Below are 20,074 nucleotides of genomic sequence, written 5' to 3'. Positions count from 1 at the left end.
TGTCAATGCACCCTGTTCACCTGAGCTACCAGTGTTAACCTCTGTGTCCTAGCCAAACTCTCACAAAGACCTGGTTGTACTGGCTTATCTAGCACTATCTGACTGCTCTCCAGCTAACACAGACAAAACCCAATATGGCTCTGAAATACATTCATTATAATTATTTGACTGGTTAGACTTGTTTTATTTCAATATGTACGTTAGTATAGAAACTGATGTGTTAGGCATACTGTATAGCTTCTATGAGTGTAAGAGGTGCAGGGTACCTGAGATGACGCTGAGCCCTGGGGTGCTGGGCCGGGAGCTGACCTCTCTGACCTCTGTGTCATCGGAGGTGCTGCCCAGCCCTGAGCAGCTCTCCAACTCCTGTAGACGCTCTTCCTGCTTCAGGTCTGGGGCTTCTGGAGGGGGAGGAGCAACACACAGAGAGTACAGTCACATCCAGTTACAGTCAACAATGTAAGTCGTTCATAGGCACATAGTGCATGTAAGAATGCAAGTGTAGGCATATACCTTACTGTATGTTTAGTCTCCCTTTTCTGGCAGGATAAAGTAATAGCTAAGAAAACTAATATGCACGAAAGCAAACAAACCATCTACAATTGACAAAGGGAAAAGCGTAAACTCGAGTCCAGGCCGTTTTGTGGCTGCCCAATGGAGCTGTTCAGCTTAACCCAGAGGCCCCAAAGTAACCGCAGTACTCATTTGCATGCTCGTTAGTAATAATGTGCTAGTGAAGTGCTCTTTGGAGTGTAGTTTTCTGCTGCATAGCCATGAAACAAACGCTCAACTCCAGGCGCGCATCAGATAGCCCTATTACAGAGCAGAACAGGGGCAGCAAACAGAAACAAAAAGCAATCAAGACACTCATGCATGTCAATTTAACACTGCACATATTGCAATGGTGCACTTCAATTAACAGAGAGAGTCCGGGCTTTCCCAAGAAACACTTGTACTGCTATTACTAAAGTAATCTATTGAGATTCATGAAACACTGACTTTCAAGGGGGTTTAACCATGTAATCTAACATACGTTTTAGGACATTGTGTTAAACAAAGAGACATATTTTAAGATTGATTTGACTCCTACTGTTCATAATAACGTTTGGTTTGTAATTGCTGCAATGGGACCATATTCACACTGTGCTGGAACTGCTCAGCACAACATGTCCATACATAAATCCCCCCCTACAGATTTGTGAGAGGATGTTGCCAGCAGAAAGGTTGACACCATGTCAATAGACTGCAAACAGCTGCTGTCCTTAAACATTTCCTCATGGCTGTTCCTCCACTACAGGTGCAAACACACCTGGAGGTTCCTTTGGGGAAACCCAGAGCTGTATTTTACTGGCAAAGGCAGATCTACCCTGATAGACAGGGTAGTGTACACAAACATGACAGATTGCACCCACTTCCTTGATATGGACTGGGGGGGGGGCACACCTGGCGTGTCCACCCACACACATGGAGTTATACCGTAAACACACCTACTGGAGTGATTCCTGCCGATGTAGTGCACGGAGGAAGACAAGGAAAGTACTTCTACGTAGAAACTCATGGAAAAAGTTTGTAGAGTTACGAAACAGACAAGAGGAGACTCCATTCAGCTCCTAGAACCCCTTCTCAACATTGAACCCACCTGAGTCGCTGGGCAGGACCTCCACACTCCAGGCCTCGCTGGTGGTCTCTGAGATGGTGGATCCATAAGGGTCTAGCAGCACTGAGCTGGAGCCTGGTAGGCACAGCAGGCTGCCCAGCATGTTCTCAACAGTCGCCCCTTAGCACAGACAGACAGAGAGAGAGAGAGCCTGAGGTCACAGGCATTTCACACTGGGCCCACAGGCACACACTACTGTGCCAAAGTTCAAAGGTTAATGGTAATATCTCACCCCACCATTGCCTCCTGAGCCATGACTTTGAGATGTTGATTAAGCTGGGCATTACTCAACTAAATTACCCCACACCCACAAAGTCCTCCACACGACGTCCCTCCATTTCCATTTGGGATGCGGCAGGTTAACAAGGCGGAAGAATGCGGAGGAGGGAAAGATCTAGCAGGTGTGACTGGGAGTATGGTGGCCGGGGAGCGGATCAGGAGTCGACCCGTGGTACCCGCACCCACAGGTACGCCATGTTTCCACTTCACAGCACACACACACCATGGGCGCACATGCGTGCCAGCGCCCAGGCAACAGTCTGCGGGGCTGGGAGGGGGCAGGGCCCTTTCTAGCGGCAGGAGAGCTCTACCCTGCTGTCCATGTTTACAGTCTTCAAGGTAGGGGCGCAGAGCACTTGTCTTTCAGGTGGATGATTAAATGAGTGGCACAACAAGAAGTGAAACAATTAGAATTTCTGCCTCATTATCATGGTAATCTTATCAGTGGGATAATGAGGTATTAATGGATATTTAATGTGCATCTCATAACCCAATCCCTTGGAGAAAACACATAAGGAAATCGCTGTAAATTCACTTAATGATGGAAAAGTCCCCCAACGCCATATTCCAAGCAATGAAAAATGGTGGATGCAAATGAGAAGGAACCAAGGTCAATAAGACTGCAGGGATTGAGTGAATGTCAGAGCGAGAGAGCGAGAGAGAGAAACCAGTGAGGGAAGAAAGGAGAACGGAGGAAGAAAGGTTTGTGTGGAATAAAATGAACATTCTGATAATTATGTCTTAGAGAACATTGAAGGTTGTCCTTACTTATTTAACAACTGAAAAAAATAGATGGAATGCTCCAGAATATCGCCCAGTAGCGCTCACCATCTGTAGCCGTGAAATGCTTTGAAAGGCTGGTCATGGCTCACAACACCATCATCCCAGACACCATGGACGCACTCCAATACGCATACCGCCCCAACATATCCACAGAATGACGCAATCGATTGCACTCCACACTGCCCTTTCCCACCTGGACAAAAGGAACTACATGACAATGCTGTTCAGTGACAGCTCAGCAATCAACACCCTAGTGACCTCCAAGCTCATCACATAAGCTAAGGATCCTGGGACTGGACCCCTCCTCCTGCAACTGGATCCTGGACTTCCTGCCACGCCGACCCTCAACACGGGGGCTGCTCAAGTCCCCTCCTGTACACTCACGTCTCTAACACCATGATCAAGTTTTCTAACGACACAACAGTTGTAGGACTCATCATCGACGACGAGGCAGCCTATAGGGAGGAGGTCAGAAACCTGGCAGTGTGGTGCCAGGACAACAACCTCACCCTCAGCAAGACAATGAGCTGATTGTGGACTACAGGAAACGGAGGTCCGAGCACACCCCCATCCACATTAATAGGGCTGTAGTGGAGCTTCAAGTTCCTCGGTGTCCACATCACAAAGGAATGAACATGGTCCACACCCACAGCTGTAAAGAAGGCAAGTCAGTGCCTCTTCCCACTCAGGAGGCTGAAAAGATTTGGCGATGACCCTCAGATCCTCAAAAAGCTCCACCACTGAGAGCGTCTTGACTGGCTGCATCACTTGGTACGGCAACTGTAAGCACCTGACCGCAAGGCGCTACAGAGGGGGGTGAGTACGGCCCAGTACATCACTGGGGCAGAACTCCCTTCCACCCAGGACATCTATACCAGGCAGTGTCAGAGGAAGGCCCAAACATTTTTCAAAGACTCCAGCCACCCAAGCCATACTGTTCTCTCTGCTACCGCATGGCAAACGGTACCAGTGCACCAAATCTGGACCCAACAGGAACGCTGAACAGTTTATAATCCCAAGCCATAAGACTGCTAAACATGACTTCTAAATAGCTCAAATAGCTACCTGGACAACCTGCATTGACACTTTTTATTTGCACAGACTCTATACACACACACACAACCTAGACTGACACCCCAACCCACACACTAGATACACACACACAAATAACATGTATACTGACGCAAAACACACTCACCACATACGCTGCTGCTACTGTCTATCATTTATCCTGTTGTATAGTCACTTTACCCTACCTACAGTATACTGCTGCTACTGTCTATCATCTATCCTGTTGTCACTTCACCCCTACCTTTATGTACATAGCTACCTCAATTACCTCATACGCTTGCACAGGGAGTAGAAAATAACGTGGCTGTGCATAGCCACGTTGTTATTTTCTACTCCCTGTGCATAGCCACGTTGTTATTTTCTACTCCCTGTGCATAGCCACGTTGTTATTTTCTACTCCCTGTGCATAGCCACGTTGTTATTTTCTACTCCCTGTGCATAGCCACGTTGTTATTTTCTACTCCCTGTGCATAGCCACGTTGTTATTTTCTACTCCCTGTGCATAGCCACGTTGTTATTTTCTACTCCCTGTGCATAGCCACGTTGTTATTTTCTACTCCCTGTGCATAGCCACATTGTTATTTTCTACTCCCTGTGCATAGCCACATTGTTATTTTCTACTTCCTGTATATAGCCATGTTATTTTTACTTGTTATTCACCGTGTATTTTATTCCTTTTGTCAATATTTATTTATATTTTTGTATTTTTTATATTTAACTCTGCATTGTTGAAAACGACCCATAAGTAAGCTTTTCCCTTTTGGTCTACACCTGTTGTTCACGAAACAAGTGACAATTAAAATACAATTTGATTTGATGAAGGCTTAACATGCCATTTTAGCCATAAACCACAAGGTGGCAGTATTCTGCTACATTTTCTGATGTAGTAAGGACCTCCATGTCTTTGGGAGAATCTCAATTGCATACTCCTCGCATCTTCTCTCCCTGCCCCCTTCTCAAAACCAATTGTTAAAGAAGGTCAGAGGGGAGGGACCTCTGGCTTATAAATCCAATGGATTTTAAGAAGGAGGCGAGGAGATGGAGATTCTCCCTATGACTTACCAGCTATTTCCTGCAGTCGATCCTCATCCATGTTGGGGTCAAAGTCGCTGCCCAGCACGTCTGTGCTCCAGGTCTCACTCACTGTCTCAGAGATGTCCCGGTCATCTGTCAGGCCCATCATGTCGCGGATCTCAAACTTACGCAGTTTGTCATCCAGGTTGTCCTGAGTGGTGGCTGGGGGTGGGACAGGGATAATGACAATGTTATCATGGCTCAATGTAATGATCCCTGACATTGATTTCCCACAACACACCATGTTCATGCTCCAGCAGTTGCAGAGCCTCCACCCCATTGCTCCCTGATGGCCCAGCTCCCAGCTCAGACACAGACTCTCCCTCCAGGTCCAGAGACGACACGGAGTTAGACCGGTTGGATGGACCTGTGCAAAGAAAACAATTACATTTAGAGATCTCCAACTACAACGCATCAGAATACACAAGGTCCTATTTTTGTGGTACATGAAGAGTTACTGTTTACATTAGAACAGATACACTTATTACAGTAGTTTAAGAGCCATTAACACCTCATTCAATGGTGATACATTAAAAACATTATGTTGTGTTGCTGTAGTAACTAGTAAGTCAGCAGGGCATGTGGGCTGTTAGAACGCTGACCCTCTGAGATGCCCTCCAGGTTGTCACTGCAGAGGGAGAAGCGTAGGGTTTTGTCTGGCTTGCCATGGTGCTTGGTGTCATCTGCAGGAGTGTCCCCTTGTGACCCATCAGTCAGCTGCATGGTCAACACCTGAGAGGGAACAGCACTGGTTACTGCCATCCTGGCTCTTAATGTGGGCCTCCGATAATGACAAATATACCTGTTATATAGAAAATGCATTGACCCTTCATTTCCAATGTTGTGTGCAAGTATATATTACACCATTTACTCTCCATAACAACGTGCATGTTCCAGGCTCGTTAGTTACCTCATTCTCTGACATCATCCCAGGGATGGTCTGCGGGCTGCTTCCTAGTGAGATCACCAGCACCTCCTCTGGCATAACCTCCTGCAGGGACTCCAGAGAGCTAGCCTCTGCCTCCCCCTGCTGGGCCAGCTCGGAACGGCTACGACTGCGGGAGGCTGCTGGGGGAGCAGGGAGAGAGACAGGGTATAAGGCTTTACTCTTTCACTGACAGATTCAGGGAGAGCAGGGGCCGAGATGTTACTAACTAACAGAGACTCAGGGGCCGAGATGTTACTAACTGAGACTCAGGGGTCGAGATGTTACTAACTAACAGAGACTCAGTGGGAGCAGGGGACGAGATGTTACTAACCAACAGAGACTCAGTGGGAGCAGGGGACAAGGTGTTACTCTGTAATACTCACAGATTCAGGGGGCGCAAAAGACAGGGATCGGCTTCAACTATAATAATAATAAAAGCAAAAAGGTAGGCTATACTAACTATAAACAAAAACTCACGTACCTATACACAACTACATACGGACTGCATTGCTTCTTTGATTACCTGTTAGTTGCTCCCAACCCGTAAGCTGCTCCCAACCTTTCAGTTTTGCATTGTGAAAGAGGTATTGCAGTGAAATGACTCAATTGGATTCAATCATTAAATCAATCAATCAATCTTTCCTAATAGAGACTGGATATTTAGCTCTGCACTGCTTAGACAACCTGTGCTGTGTAACCCGTCCAGTGTAATACAGGTCAATGAGTGCATCCAATAAGGTTCACAAATCACAAGTGCATGTCGGACATGTTGAGGCAGCCACACTCCACATCCCAATCAGCACGTGGCATGCATACCATTCTAATGACTGACCTGATTGTGCTCTGGATGGTAATTGTGATACATTGCTTTATGCAGAAGGATCTAAGATCCCAACATCAGCAATAAAAACACCCCCAAAAAATGTCTGACTTCAATCTTCTCTTTAGCCAAAAGCACATATCATTAAACACAATAGAATTTACCACGTGAGTGAAAACAAGCAGCAGAGAACCAGGTATAAACCAGGTCAACAAGACTAGAGCACAGGGCAAAGCAGGCATGGTGAAAAGGCATGGTGACAAGAGCACATCTAGCAGCTAGCTCTATCTGGTGGTGAAGCCGTGGGACTGCAGCAGGGACCATGGCTATGAGTATGGCTGGTACTGGGTGTATGTGACTGGCAGTGGCACATGACTAGGTGGCACAAACACGCTTTAGTTCTAGTCAGCCTCACAGGGCTGCCAGGCTACCCACCAAAAGGGGTAACTAATGGAATGTGAGCAGACAGGGTGGTGGTTGTGGAGTCCCAGGAAGTTGCTAACTGTTGTCCTGGGTCGATCACAGGCAGCAAAGGAGGAAAGGAGGAAGAAGGTTGAGGGCAACAGAGAGAATACAGAGCGAGTAGCAAGCAACTGCGTAAAACAGCTTCAAATCAAAACGGTTCACATTTCAGTAGGGCAGCTTAAAGTGGCTTATTTCAAATGGAGGAGGATGTTGTCGCCATCACATTTAACTGATTTATTCCTAATGATGGAGAAGGTATATATTTCTCCATCCATACCAATTAAGAAAGGGTTCATTTATATTTTGTAATTTAATTGGCTTTCATTTGCATAATGGATCTCCAATCTAGAGGCTGCTAATTACCTGAACAGGCCCAGAACCTCATTAGCTTCCTACATAAGAGGCTTCCTGCAGCCATTACAACTTGAGCTACTTCAGCTAGTTATTTATTACCATGAATGAAAGAACCTATAGTTAGTACATAAAAGGCTGGTTTCATTGTCATTTCAAACTGAAATCTCGAACTGGTACAATGCTATAACAAGAATAACAAATACTGGAGATAAACCACGTATATCATTATGCACTATGTATTTCTCTGTCAGAAAGCCAGTGGCTGCAGGTCTACAGTAACAACAGCCGAGGAGGTCGGTAGGTACCTATGTTCCTGTTTTTTTTGTTGGCGGGGGTGGTGGCTGGGGAGAGCTGAGGGGTGTTGGAGGGGGTGAGCTCCAGACTGTTGCTCTTCACCGTGCGGGACTGGGGAACGTTGGCCAGCATGGTCTCCAGGAGCATGTGCTCCTCCTCCCGGAGGTGGTCCCCTGCCATCACACTCCGTACAAAGTCCACCTGAACACCATAGGAGTTAATTACTTATTTTAATACTCTCACATCCTAGTTTCTATGAGGAATCCAATTACCTTTTTACTAAGACTTCAATAGCTAAGCTGGTAGAGAACTTATGACAAGGGTGATAAATGCAGGGCTCTTCACAATCAAACTAAAAGTGGGGCTTGAGACATGCCAACAGAATACAGCTAGGGTAATTATTGATTACCACACTAATGTCATAAGGAAAGGTAACTAAGGTAGGAGCCACAGCACCACAATTCCAGGAGGATGTGGTAATACTTTGTTTCTTGAGTACGCTACGGTAACTCCCAGTCGTTGAGACATAACAGCACCCTCAACAACCTGTGTGAAATGTCTCCTCCCTTTCTGGTCTGACAAGCCTGGGCATGTCAAGTTCACTTCCTGTAACATAGGAACGCTTACTGCTGCCCGTCTAAAACATGTGTACATACTGTTCAAGACTAGGCTAACTACAACATAAGCCACACAAGATTCAGACTGAAACAGTCGGATCAGCAGCGTACCAGGCAGAGGAGCTGACTGTGTGTCATGTACGCCACAGTCCTGCTGAGTCCTTCTAGTAGGTTCATGGAGGACATGGGAGGTGTCTCCACAGCTCTCCCTCCGATTACCACATCCAAGAAGGCAGCTACACAGCTCTGAGGTGACACAACCAGACAGTCAACTTCAATAATAACGCAAGAAGCAAAACATGTATTCAGAATGTAATAAAAGCTACCCCATGGACAAACCGGTTATATATTAAGATGTGTGTTTGAGGATGTTACCTTATCGAACTTGGCCAAACTGTTTTTCCTCCGGGGGTCTCCATCATCGTCAGCCATTGCCAACTGTTGAAGAAGCTGCCCTACCTACAGGACAAAGATAATGATTAGAATGCATAAAGGGGAAAGGTAACAATATTTAATCGTAAGCGGTCAATGTCCAGGCATGGATAAGAATAGTGTGGATGTATGAGTCTGTTGGGTTGTCCACTGACCTGCATGAGGTTGAAGCGAGCCACCTCGTTGATAGGGGCGTCTGAGATGATGCCGTACTGCTCAGGGTTGACTATGGCTGGGCAGATGAAGCAGGTGAGCAGCAGGTCTGTGCACATGGTCCGCACCTCACCCACCTCCAGCCGTTCCACGCACGATAGCGTCTTGTACATCTGAGACACTATCCAGCGCAGGTTGTGGGGGAAGCAGTAGGTGTTCTGCTTCAGGTAGCCGATGAACTTGTTGACCAGGGTCACCAGCTTGGCCTCGTTGGCTTCCACGGCAGCTGCCACCTTCTGTCTGTAGCCCTCCGAGCCCTTCTCCCCAAACAGGCGCTCCTGCTGGGCCGGCGTGAAGCGCTCCGTCACCTTGGAGGGGTCCGTCTCCAGGTGGTCCTCGTCCTCCACCAGCAGCTGCATGATGGGCTCGTGGAGGGTGGCGGTGAGGAAAAGCTTGGCTGAGTACAGCCCCTCGGAGAAGAGCTTGAAGAGGATGCTGAAGGCGCACGTGCCCCGCCGCAGCAGCCGCCGAGGGTTGTCGCTCTCCTTCAGCTCAAACTCCACCAAGTAGCGGAGGACCTGGAATTGATAGAAACAGTAGCACCATTACCATTTGATTTTATTTATTTATTTTTATTTATTTTACCTTTATTTAACCAGGTAGGCAAGTTGAGAACAAGTTCTCATTTACAATTGCGACCTGGCCAAGATAAAGCAAAGCAGTTCGACAGATAAAACGACACAGAGTTACACATGGAGTAAAAACAAACATACAGTCAATAATGCAGTATAAACAAGTCTATATACAATGTGAGCAAATGAGGTGAGAAGGGAGGTAAAGGCAAAAAAGGCCATGATGGCAAAGTAAGTACAATATAGCAAGTAAAATACTGGAATGGTAGTTTTGCAATGGAAGAATGTGCAAAGTAGAAATAAAAAATAATGGGGTGCAAAGCAGCAAAATAAATAAATAAATAAAAATTAAATACAGTTGGGAAAGAGGTAGTTGTTTGGGCTAAATTATAGGTGGGCTATGTACAGGTGCAGTAATCTGTGAGCTGCTCTGACAGTTGGTGCTTAAAGCTAGTGAGGGAGATAAGTGTTTCCAGTTTCAGAGATTTTTGTAGTTCGTTCCAGTCATTGGCAGCAGAGAACTGGAAGGAGAGGCGGCCAAAGAAAGAATTGGTTTTGGGGGTGACTAGAGAGATATACCTGCTGGAGCGTGTGCTACAGGTGGGAGATGCTATGGTGACCAGCGAGCTGAGATAAGGGGGGACTTTACCTAGCAGGGTCTTGTAGATGACATGGAGCCAGTGGGTTTGGCGACGAGTATGAAGCGAGGGCCAGCCAACGAGAGTGTACAGGTCGCAATGGTGGGTAGTATATGGGGCTTTGGTGATAAAACGGATTGCACTGTGATAGACTGCATCCAATTTGTTGAGTAGGGTATTGGAGGCTATTTTGTAAATGACATCGCCAAAGTCGAGGATTGGTAGGATGGTCAGTTTTACAAGGGTATGTTTGGCAGCATGAGTGAAGGATGCTTTGTTGCGAAATAGGAAGCCAATTCTAGATTTAACTTTGGATTGGAGATGTTTGATATGGGTCTGGAAGGAGAGTTTACAGTCTAACCAGACACCTAAGTATTTGTAGTTGTCCACGTATTCTAAGTCAGAGCCGTCCAGAGTAGTGATGTTGGACAGGCGGGTAGGTGCAGGTAGCGATCGGTTGAAGAGCATGCATTTAGTTTTACTTGTATTTAAGAGCAATTGGAGGCCACGGAAGGAGAGTTGTATGGCATTGAAGCTTGCCTGGAGGGTTGTTAACACAGTGTCCAAAGAAGGGCCGGAAGTATACAGAATGGTGTCGTCTGCGTAGAGGTGGATCAGGGACTCACCAGCAGCAAGAGCGACCTCATTGATGTATACAGAGAAGAGAGTCGGTCCAAGAATTGAACCCTGTGGCACCCCCATAGAGACTGCCAGAGGTCCGGACAGCAGACCCTCCGATTTGACACACTGAACTCTATCAGAGAAGTAGTTGGTGAACCAGGCGAGGCAATCATTTGAGAAACCAAGGCTGTCGAGTCTGCCGATGAGGATATGGTGATTGACAGAGTCGAAAGCCTTGGCCAGATCAATGAATACGGCTGCACAGTAATGTTTCTTATCGATGGCGGTTAAGATATCGTTTAGGACCTTGAGCGTGGCTGAGGTGCACCCATGACCAGCTCTGAAACCGGATTGCATAGCAGAGAAGGTATGGTGAGATTCGAAATGGTCGGTAATCTGTTTGTTGACTTGGCTTTCGAAGACCTTAGAAAGGCACGGTAGGATAGATATAGGTCTGTAGCAGTTTGGGTCAAGAGTGTCCCCCCCTTTGAAGAGGGGGATGACCGCAGCTGCTTTCCAATCTTTGGAAATCTCAGACGACACGAAAGAGAGGTTGAACAGGCTAGTAATAGGGGTGGCAACAATTTCGGCAGATAATTTTAGAAAGAAAGGGTCCAGATTGTCTAGCCCGGCTGATTTGTAGGGGTCCAGATTTTGCAGCTCTTTCAGAACATCAGCTGAATGGATTTGGGAGAAGGAGAAATGGGGAAGGCTTGGGCGAGTTGCTGTTGGGGGTGCAGTGCTGTTGTCCGGGGTAGGAGTAGCCAGGTGGAAAGCATGGCCAGCCGTAGAAAAATGCTTATTGAAATTCTCAATTATGGTGGATTTATCAGTGGTGACAGTGTTTCCTATCTTCAGTGCAGTGGGCAGCTGGCAGGAGGTGTTCTTATTCTCCATGGACTTTACAGTGTCCCAGAACTTTTTTGAGTTAGTGTTGCAGGAAGCAAATTTCTGCTTGAAAAAGCTAGCCTTGGCTTTTCTAACTGCCTGTGTATAATGATTTCTAGCTTCCCTGAACAGCTGCATATCACGGGGGCTGTTCGATGCTAATGCAGAACGCCATAGGATGTTTTTGTGTTGGTTAAGGGCAGTCAGGTCTGGGGAGAACCAAGGGCTATATCTGTTCCTGGTTCTAAATTTCTTAAATGGGGCATGTTTATTTAAGATGGTTAGGAAGGCATTTAAAAAAAATATCCAGGCATCCTCTACTGACGGGATGAGATCAATATCCTTCCAGGATACCCCGGCCAGGTCGATTAGAAAGGCCTGCTCGCAGAAGTGTTTCAGGGAGCGTTTTACAGTGATGAGTGGAGGTCGTTTGACCGCTGACCCATTACGGATGCAGGCAATGAGGCAGTGATCGCTGAGATCTTGGTTGAAGACAGCAGAGGTGTATTTAGAGGGGAAGTTGGTTAGGATGATATCTATGAGGGTGCCCGTGTTTAAGGTTTTGGGGAGGTACCTGGTAGGTTCATTGATTATTTGTGTGAGATTGAGGGCATCAAGTTTAGATTGTAGGATGGCTGGGGTGTTAAGCATGTTCCAGTTTAGGTCGCCTAGCAGCACGAACTCTGAAGATAGATGGGGGGCAATCAGTTCACATATGGTGTCCAGAGCACAGCTGGGGGCAGAGGGTGGTCTATAGCAGGCGGCAACGGTGAGAGACTTGTTTTTAGAGAGGTGGATTTTTAAAAGTAGAAGTTCAAATTGTTTGGGTACAGACCTGGATAGAAGGACAGAACTCTGCAGGCTATCTTTGCAGTAGATTGCAACACCGCCCCCTTTGGCAGTTCTATCTTGTCTGAAAATGTTGTAGTTTGGAATTAAAATGTCTGAGTTTTTGGTGGTCTTCCTAAGCCAGGATTCAGACACAGCTAGAACATCCGGGTTGGCAGAGTGTGCTAAAGCAGTGAATAGAACAAACTTAGGGAGGAGGCTTCTAATGTTAACATGCATGAAACCAAGGCTATTACGGTTACAGAAGTCGTCAAAAGAGAGCGCCTGGGGAATAGGAGTGGAGCTAGGCACTGCAGGGCCTGGATTCACCTCTACATCGCCAGAGGAACATAGGAGGAGTAGAATAAGGGTACGGCTAAAAGCTATGAGAATTGGTCGTCTAGAACGTCTGGAACATAGAGTAAAAGGAGGTTTCTGGGGGCGATAAAATAGCATCAAGGTATAATGTACAGAGGTTAGAAATGGCCTCATCACACTACCTATGAGGACAGGTAATAGTGGTAAATAAGAGGTGGCTGCTGTGAATTTGGTGAGTGCATTTGGCTATTGGCTGTGTGTTTATAGTACAAGTGTCTAGATCAGAATATGTCCGGGCAGCTCACCTGCAGCAGGTAGCGCTCATCCTCCTGCATGATACAGTTACCGTAGAGGGAGGTGAAGACCGTGTAAATGACCCCCTGTGTGTGCTCCTGGTTCAGCCTCTCCCCGGCCACCAGGCAGGAGGCCAACAGCCGAGGGTTCTCGCGCACCCGACCCAGGAACTCCCCATAGATGCTCTCCTGAAAGCCCAGAGTCTTGTAGCCGTCCAGGAACTGCGTGTCCTCCAGCACTTTGGCATGTTGGCAGCATTCGGCCGGGGAGGCCTCAGCACTGTAGGACAGGGAGCTTTAATTACTACGAGAGGAGAAGGCACCACAAACCAGTGGCTGGAAATGGGCAACAGTGAGCAACAGAGAGCTGTTGATTACTGATTGGAGTGACATGCTTGTATGACATTCTTGCTGATCACAGGACTCCTCTGATTCCTTGCTATTTCCCTTTTGGGCTGCTAATCTACATAGTGCTCGGCTGGCTCTGACACGCACTGTGTTTGGCAGGATTTACAACAAACCATCGCCATTTTATAATGGCGAGTTCCTATTAGAACTGTTTCTATTCTCCAATTGGATCAATCTCATTGAAATGCCCTGGTAAGAACAGCTCTGGGGGGCCCCATGCTGACCTGGTGAGAATGAGCCGGTCAAGGTTGATCCTCTGCTGTTTGGTGATCCAGGCAGCACGGTACAGCCTCTCAGCAGTCTTCAGCACGTCCCCGTTGAGCCGTTGGATCAGCTGCTTCTCTGAAGCCACATACAGCCGCTCCTGCTTCAGGTGGTGGGCCAGAGTGTGGATGTCTGGCTTCACCATCTTTACCAGCTCACTCAGAGGCTAAAGTCTGCAGAAGAGTGAGAGAAGAGGGAGATCAGTGACACTGGGGGATAAATGGTAATGAGGATGGTAATGACATTGTTGGCGAGAGAATGAGTACTGGACAGTCAGGACAGAGCACAAGTTGAAAGTTTACATACACGTTTTTCAACCACTCCACAAATTTCTTGTTAACAAACTAAAGTTTTGGCAAGTCAGTTAGGACATCTACTTTGTGCATGACACAAGTCATTTTTCCAACAACTGTTTACAGAGATTATTTCACATACAATTCACTGTATCACAATTCCAGTGGGTCAGAAGTTTACATACACTACATTGACTGTGCCTTTAAACAGCTTGGAAAATTCCATAAAAAGATGTCCTGGCTTTAGAAGCTTCTGATAGGCTAATTGACAATTTGAGTCAATTGGAGGTGTACCTGTGGATGTATTTCAAGGCCTACCTTCAAACTCAGTGCCTCTGCTTGACATTATGGGAAAATCAAAAGAAAACAAAAATAGAACTGTTTGGCCATAATGACCATCGTTATGTTTGGAGGAAAAATGGGGAGGCTTGCAAGTCGAAGTACACCATCCAACCGTGATTCACGGGGGTGGCAGCATCATGTTATGGGGGTGCTTTGCTGCAGGAGGGACTGGTGCACTTCACTAAATAGATGGCTTCATGAGGATGGAAAATTACGTGGATATATTGAAGCAACATCTCAAGACATCAGTCAGGAAGTTAAAGCTTGGTCGCAAATGGGTCTTCCAAATGGACAATGACCCCAAGCAAAGTTATGGCAAAATGGCTTAAGGACAACAAAGTCAGGGTATTGGAATGGCCATCACAAAGCCTAGAACACTAGTGGGCAGAACTGAAAAAGTGTGTGAGCAAGGAGGTCTAGAAACCTGAGTCAGTTATACCAGCTCTGTCAGGAGGAATGGGCCGAAATTCACCCAACTTATTGTGGGAAGCTTGTGGATGGCTACCTGAAACGTATGCCCCAAGTTAAACAATTTAAAGGCAATGCTTCCAAATACTAATTGAGTGTATGTAAACTTCTGACCCACTTGGAATGTGATGAAAGAAATAAAAGCTGAAATAAATCACTCTACTATTAGACATTTCACATTCTTAAAATAAAGTGGTCATCCTAACTGACCTAAAACAGGGAATTTTGACTAGGATTAAATGTCAGGAATTGTGAAAAACTGAGTTTAAATGTATTTGGCTAAGATGCATGTAAACGTCCGACTTTAACTGTACATGCAGGGGAGTTTGGAGTAGATTTACAAGTGAGGACAATGGATAATTTTTATTTCTCAGAGTGGAATCCTGAGGAAGAGCAGGGAAGGCCATGTTGGCAGAATCCTAGCTCACACACTGACAGAGGAAGTAGACTGTCAGTAGTCAAGAGAAGGCAGAAACACTAGTTCTATTGGCTAAGATTGACAGTGGGGTGGGGAAGCTTTTAAACAAAAGCAAGTCCCTACTCTCGCTCATACAAGCATCTGGTAGCATTATTCACAGCACGAGAGTATATGCAAATCATATTAGTCTCCCTTTCGGTCACACACAAACCAGACAAAATGCATGAAATTTAAATGATTTCCTAGAGCATTCTTTGACACGAGGTTCTTTGTGGATGGCTGCTACTGAGGAAAACAGACAAGATTGTGAGGCTTGGAGGCCTGTGAAAACAGCCCAGAGAACCCTGCCTCAGAGCTTGCACACAACTACAAAGGCTTGATACTATTAAACGTATGTGGTTTGAGGCATAAATATTTTGATGAGGCTTAGAAGCGTTTTCTTAACCATGTCATGCCAGATAAGAAAGGTTAATCATGGGTTATACACAAAGTGTGTTCCTTTAGTAGGCTAAATCCAATGATGGACTGGCCACTGTGGAGTTCTGGAACCATGAAGATACTGGGGGATCTCAGGCAAATAAAAATAAAATCTGTCAAACATTTACTTAAGGCTAATCAATAGATTAATGACCAACATAGTGTACCAGTCCATGAGAATATGCATGTGCCGTAGGCTCTTGAAAGAGTAGACTACATTTGTCACAGTCCTGTGTGGAAGTAAAGGGTGTAGGCCTAGGGCCGACACACAGGTGATACTGTAGGACCTGTGGCCTGGTACAGGTAAAGCAGTTTCTGAGTTGAATATTTGTTGAGTAGACCTACCTAATGAGTAAGTCATGGAAAAGGACAGGGGAACTCAAAAGCAGAAGAAAAACCACTATAGGTGGTGTGAAAAGGCACAGGTGGGGGTGTGCGAGAGAATGACGGTAGTTAGTGGTGGTAGTTAGTGGTAGGTACGCTAGAAATAGAATTCAGTCCAAAGCCATCCCTCCCAACATTACGTACATGATGCTTAGGCTCAGAACAAGGAATCATTGTGAAGCAAACCATCTGGAAAAGAAAACTGAAAAGCACCTCAACCAATGATGCAGCTCACCACAAGAGCACATTTATGGAGGTGTTTGGAACACAGCCCAAACATTCCCTCAGTTGAACATGCAACACAAGCCAACAGAACAAAGTGCTTTTTATAGACACACAGAAAGGAATCACTTTCTAAAGGCACTCGAAACTCAAACACAAAGTCCCCTTTTCACTTCCCCTCAACATGAGATCAAATAGGACTGTTTGCATTAGCAGGTTAACAACTCCAGTTGTATTATCTGTGGTACGCCACTGCCTAGCCTAACAGCAGCTTCAAAGGCTGTGTCCCTTTGAAATTCGTCAAGGCCTTCTTCCGTTGGACTGCAGACATTTTACCAGCTCCTGTGTGCAATGGTTTGGAGTGCACGCTGCACCTCCCAACAATCACCTCTCAGAAGGGGCTCACACAGCACAAAGAGACATGGCAAAACTCTACCCAACCAATTCCAGCAATCCTGCCCCACCACATCAAACTGACAACATAAGATAGTCAGATATTTGGTCTTAGATAATTAGGAAAATACAAATATGAAACTGAAACCAGGGTAAGCAGGGTAGCTGAAAGTGAGGTAGTGGTAATAAACAGCCTAAAGTACTTCAGTCAGAACAAGGATCTGAGAAGTGATTCACTAGGCTACATCACCGAAGCTCAGGAATAGTGGGTGTCGGACAGCACAATAAAAATATGAATAAGAGACCCTTGTCTCTTTCATGCGTGAGTTCCCCACAGACATTGTTTGTCACATCTAGTAGGCCTACCATATGCCTGTCCTACAACTACTGTGTAGGAACAAGTTTTTTTTAATGTATTTTTTTAAAGACCTGCCACATACTTTTGTATATGCGTTATACAGTGTAGTGTATGTGGATACTCCATCAAATAAGTGGATTTGGCTATTTCAGCCAAACACGTTGCTGACAGGTGTATTCAATCGAGCACACCGCCATGCAATCTCCAGAGACAAACATTGACAGTAGAGTGTAGAGGTCGACTGATTAATCGGGCATGTCTGATTAATTAGGGCCGATTTCAAGTTTTCATAACAAATCGATAATCTGCATTTTTGGACGCCGATTATAGCCGATTACATCGCATTCCACAAAGAAACTGCTTGACAGGCTGAGCACCTGTTACACGAGTGCAGCAAGGAGCCAAGGTTAGTTGCTAGATAGTATTAAACTTATCTTATAAAAAACAATCAATCTTCACATAATCACTAGTTAACTACACATGGTTGATGATATTACTAGGTTAACTAGCTTGTCCAGCATTGCATATAATCAATTTATCATCGAATCACAGCCTACTTCGCCAAAAGGGTGATGATTTAGCAAAAGCACAATCGTTGCATGAATGTACCTGACCATAAACATCAATGCCTTTCTTAAAATCAATACACAGAAGTATAATTTTTTAAACCTGCATATTTAGTTAAAATAAATTCATGTTAGCAGGCAATATTAACTAGGGGGAAATTGTGTCACTTCTCTTGCTTTCATTGCACGCAGAGTCAGTATGGCTCATCAGGCATCAAGCTTGAATGTTCAATCAAAGCTCTATTTAAATCCAGACATAGGCATATTTATATGCTTTATAATGCTTTTGAATGACACTTCTGGTTTTGGCAGGAAATACTGTGTTACTCGGGAGGAAAATGATTTATTCTCGGGGTTGAAACATTTGTAAAATACTGGGAAAAAATAACCCTAGTGATATCATCAATGCCTACAACCTTGGGTTAGGCAATCAGATCCCAGGGATAAAAAATTTGTAAACATTTCCTCTTACACAACCATACCAAAAAGGAGGGCATTCTGTAGGTCAAAGCAGTGCAATATCTACAAAGGCTTTAAGTTCAGAGGTGGGTGCAAATGGGTAGCTTCCAAATATAAGGAAAGGAGAAATTCTGGTATGCCTAAAATCAACACCTTCACTGAGATGTATGCTCAAAATCTTATTTTGCTAAATGTAGGCCAAATGCTTCCTGCCAGGAAGACAAAGCCTGACAGCGCACTCCTACGCTGAATGAGACATCCTGATCCTCTGCTCTGGAGCGTTCAACATCCTAACTCCTGACCTTGCCAAAACAAAGACTTCAACCTTGCCTCGGAACAACACGACTAGTACTCCAGGGGCAAAGTCAGTTGATATTCAAAGGAACCTGAATGATATCCAATGTCTGGTAGATCACGATAACTCAAGAATAAAACATTTAAAAAGCTAGGAGCACACTCTTCTCTTCATTTGTGTGATTGAGATGTATTCATGTTTTGGCTCTAACAATTAGCCTAATCAAAAGGTAAAGTGCATTCCTTAAATCAACGTAAATTATTGTGACCATTCTGTTTTGAAAACCTTTTGAGCCCCGCTTGATACACACACGTATGAAGTTCTCTATGGTTCATCATACTACCCTAGTCATGGATAGTCACGGCCCATGCACTGGGTGGGGCTCAATTCTACACCTAATGTAGGGGTTCAGGTGGGTAGGGAGAGGCGACCGCCGTTCGCTAGCTAGTTAATTATTCCAGCAACAACTTGCCCATCTAGTCATTTTTAGGGCCCCAGCCTTGTCTTGTTCACTTTTGCAACACAGTCGACATCTTGCGGAATTGTTAGTTTAACTAGGTAGTTATCTAACTAACGTTAGTTAGTAATACTAGCTAATGTGTCACCGTCGGCCTCTGTTGTAAACAGTTAGCTAGCTTCCTTTCGTCATACTGGCATACGTTCTAACGTTAGTTAGAAAGCTTGCTATTAGAGACGCATTGGATAGCTATCTAGCAAACTACCTAATTATCTAACTAACGTAACTAGCTAACGTTAACACTAACAGGTCGCTATAGCGTAGTTAGCTAGGTGCCTAGGTACTAGTTTACAATCAAAATTGTTAACTAGTTATCACAGAGAGCATAGCTAACGTTACTGTACTTAGCTAGCTATCAACAACGGTAACCGTTAACTAGCTTACTAGCTCGTTGGTTAAGTAACGCTAGCTAGAGACCTAGCCAACTTGAAATGTTGCAGCACTGTTACTAGCCAAACATCGAGTTACGGTGGGATACCTTTATAGGGATATGTCAATGTTGCCCGGGTAGGCCAGGCTGGCCAGTTGTGGAAGAAAATAGCGTTCAATCACGGAGGACATCCAATAAGTAGCTAGCTAACGTTAGCAGAAGAAGGCCAGCGATGAAAACAGAACTAGCTAACGCGTTAGCTATAACACGAATTAAATGACTTACCAAACAATTTGTTGATAGTATACCAGTTCTTTATGGAATCCCTATAACCGTGAAAGATTTAAACCAGTTAAATCGCTAGATATGTCTATTCGAGACCGTTCCTGATCTCCCCTTTCCTTCAGCGCGCTAGCTCAGTCAGCTGTCATCTGCTGTCATCACTAGTAGGCGCGCTCCACCCGCATGCGCGCTGGGCCACTGAGATTTTAGTAAATATCTCAACCTGGAATAGTTTGGTGAGTTTTCTGTTTTTACATTTAATAAGAGCTAAGTAAGAGCTTGTTTATGAATGTCGTCTGTAGTGGACTTCAGGATGCTAAACTAGGTTTTATTACTTACTGTACACATTTACGGTAATGTTAAAAAAGTATCACATTTACTAATAATCGATTCCTCTACATACACATGCAGTT

At 45.3% G+C, this 20,074-nt stretch overlaps 1 protein-coding gene across 7 annotated transcripts in view; it reads right to left on the bottom strand.

Moving 5' to 3' along the window:
• LOC109895846 (GTPase-activating protein and VPS9 domain-containing protein 1) overlaps positions 1 to 19,831 on the bottom strand; it is a 32,322-nt gene extending 12,491 nt beyond the window's left edge. For 2 of the 7 annotated variants that reach the window (XM_020489879.2, XM_020489880.2), the window contains exons 1-14: positions 19,665 to 19,831; positions 13,778 to 13,990; positions 13,158 to 13,425; positions 8,930 to 9,505; positions 8,718 to 8,801; positions 8,454 to 8,588; positions 7,737 to 7,926; positions 7,048 to 7,122; positions 5,775 to 5,929; positions 5,467 to 5,596; positions 5,106 to 5,231; positions 4,853 to 5,026; positions 1,640 to 1,777; positions 267 to 401 (exon numbers count right to left, since the gene is read on the bottom strand). In XM_020489879.2, the coding sequence (XP_020345468.1) occupies positions 267 to 401; positions 1,640 to 1,777; positions 4,853 to 5,026; positions 5,106 to 5,231; positions 5,467 to 5,596; positions 5,775 to 5,929; positions 7,048 to 7,122; positions 7,737 to 7,926; positions 8,454 to 8,588; positions 8,718 to 8,801; positions 8,930 to 9,505; positions 13,158 to 13,425; positions 13,778 to 13,962 (2,371 nt within the window). In that variant the 5' untranslated portion in view covers positions 13,963 to 13,990; positions 19,665 to 19,831. Of the gene's footprint in view, positions 1 to 266; positions 402 to 1,639; positions 1,778 to 4,852; positions 5,027 to 5,105; positions 5,232 to 5,466; positions 5,597 to 5,774; positions 5,933 to 7,047; positions 7,123 to 7,736; positions 7,927 to 8,453; positions 8,589 to 8,717; positions 8,802 to 8,929; positions 9,506 to 13,157; positions 13,426 to 13,777; positions 13,991 to 19,664 lie in introns of all 7 variants that reach the window. The other 5 variants (XM_020489881.2, XM_020489885.2, XM_020489883.2 and 2 more) reach the window with 3 other exon arrangements.
• Positions 19,832 to 20,074: the final 243 nt, after the last annotated feature.

The sequence above is a fragment of the Oncorhynchus kisutch genome, linkage group LG8 (genome assembly GCF_002021735.2).
Source record: "Oncorhynchus kisutch isolate 150728-3 linkage group LG8, Okis_V2, whole genome shotgun sequence".
Classification (NCBI taxonomy): Eukaryota; Metazoa; Chordata; class Actinopteri; order Salmoniformes; family Salmonidae; genus Oncorhynchus; species Oncorhynchus kisutch.
This window is presented reverse-complemented; position numbering and strand designations above follow the sequence as displayed.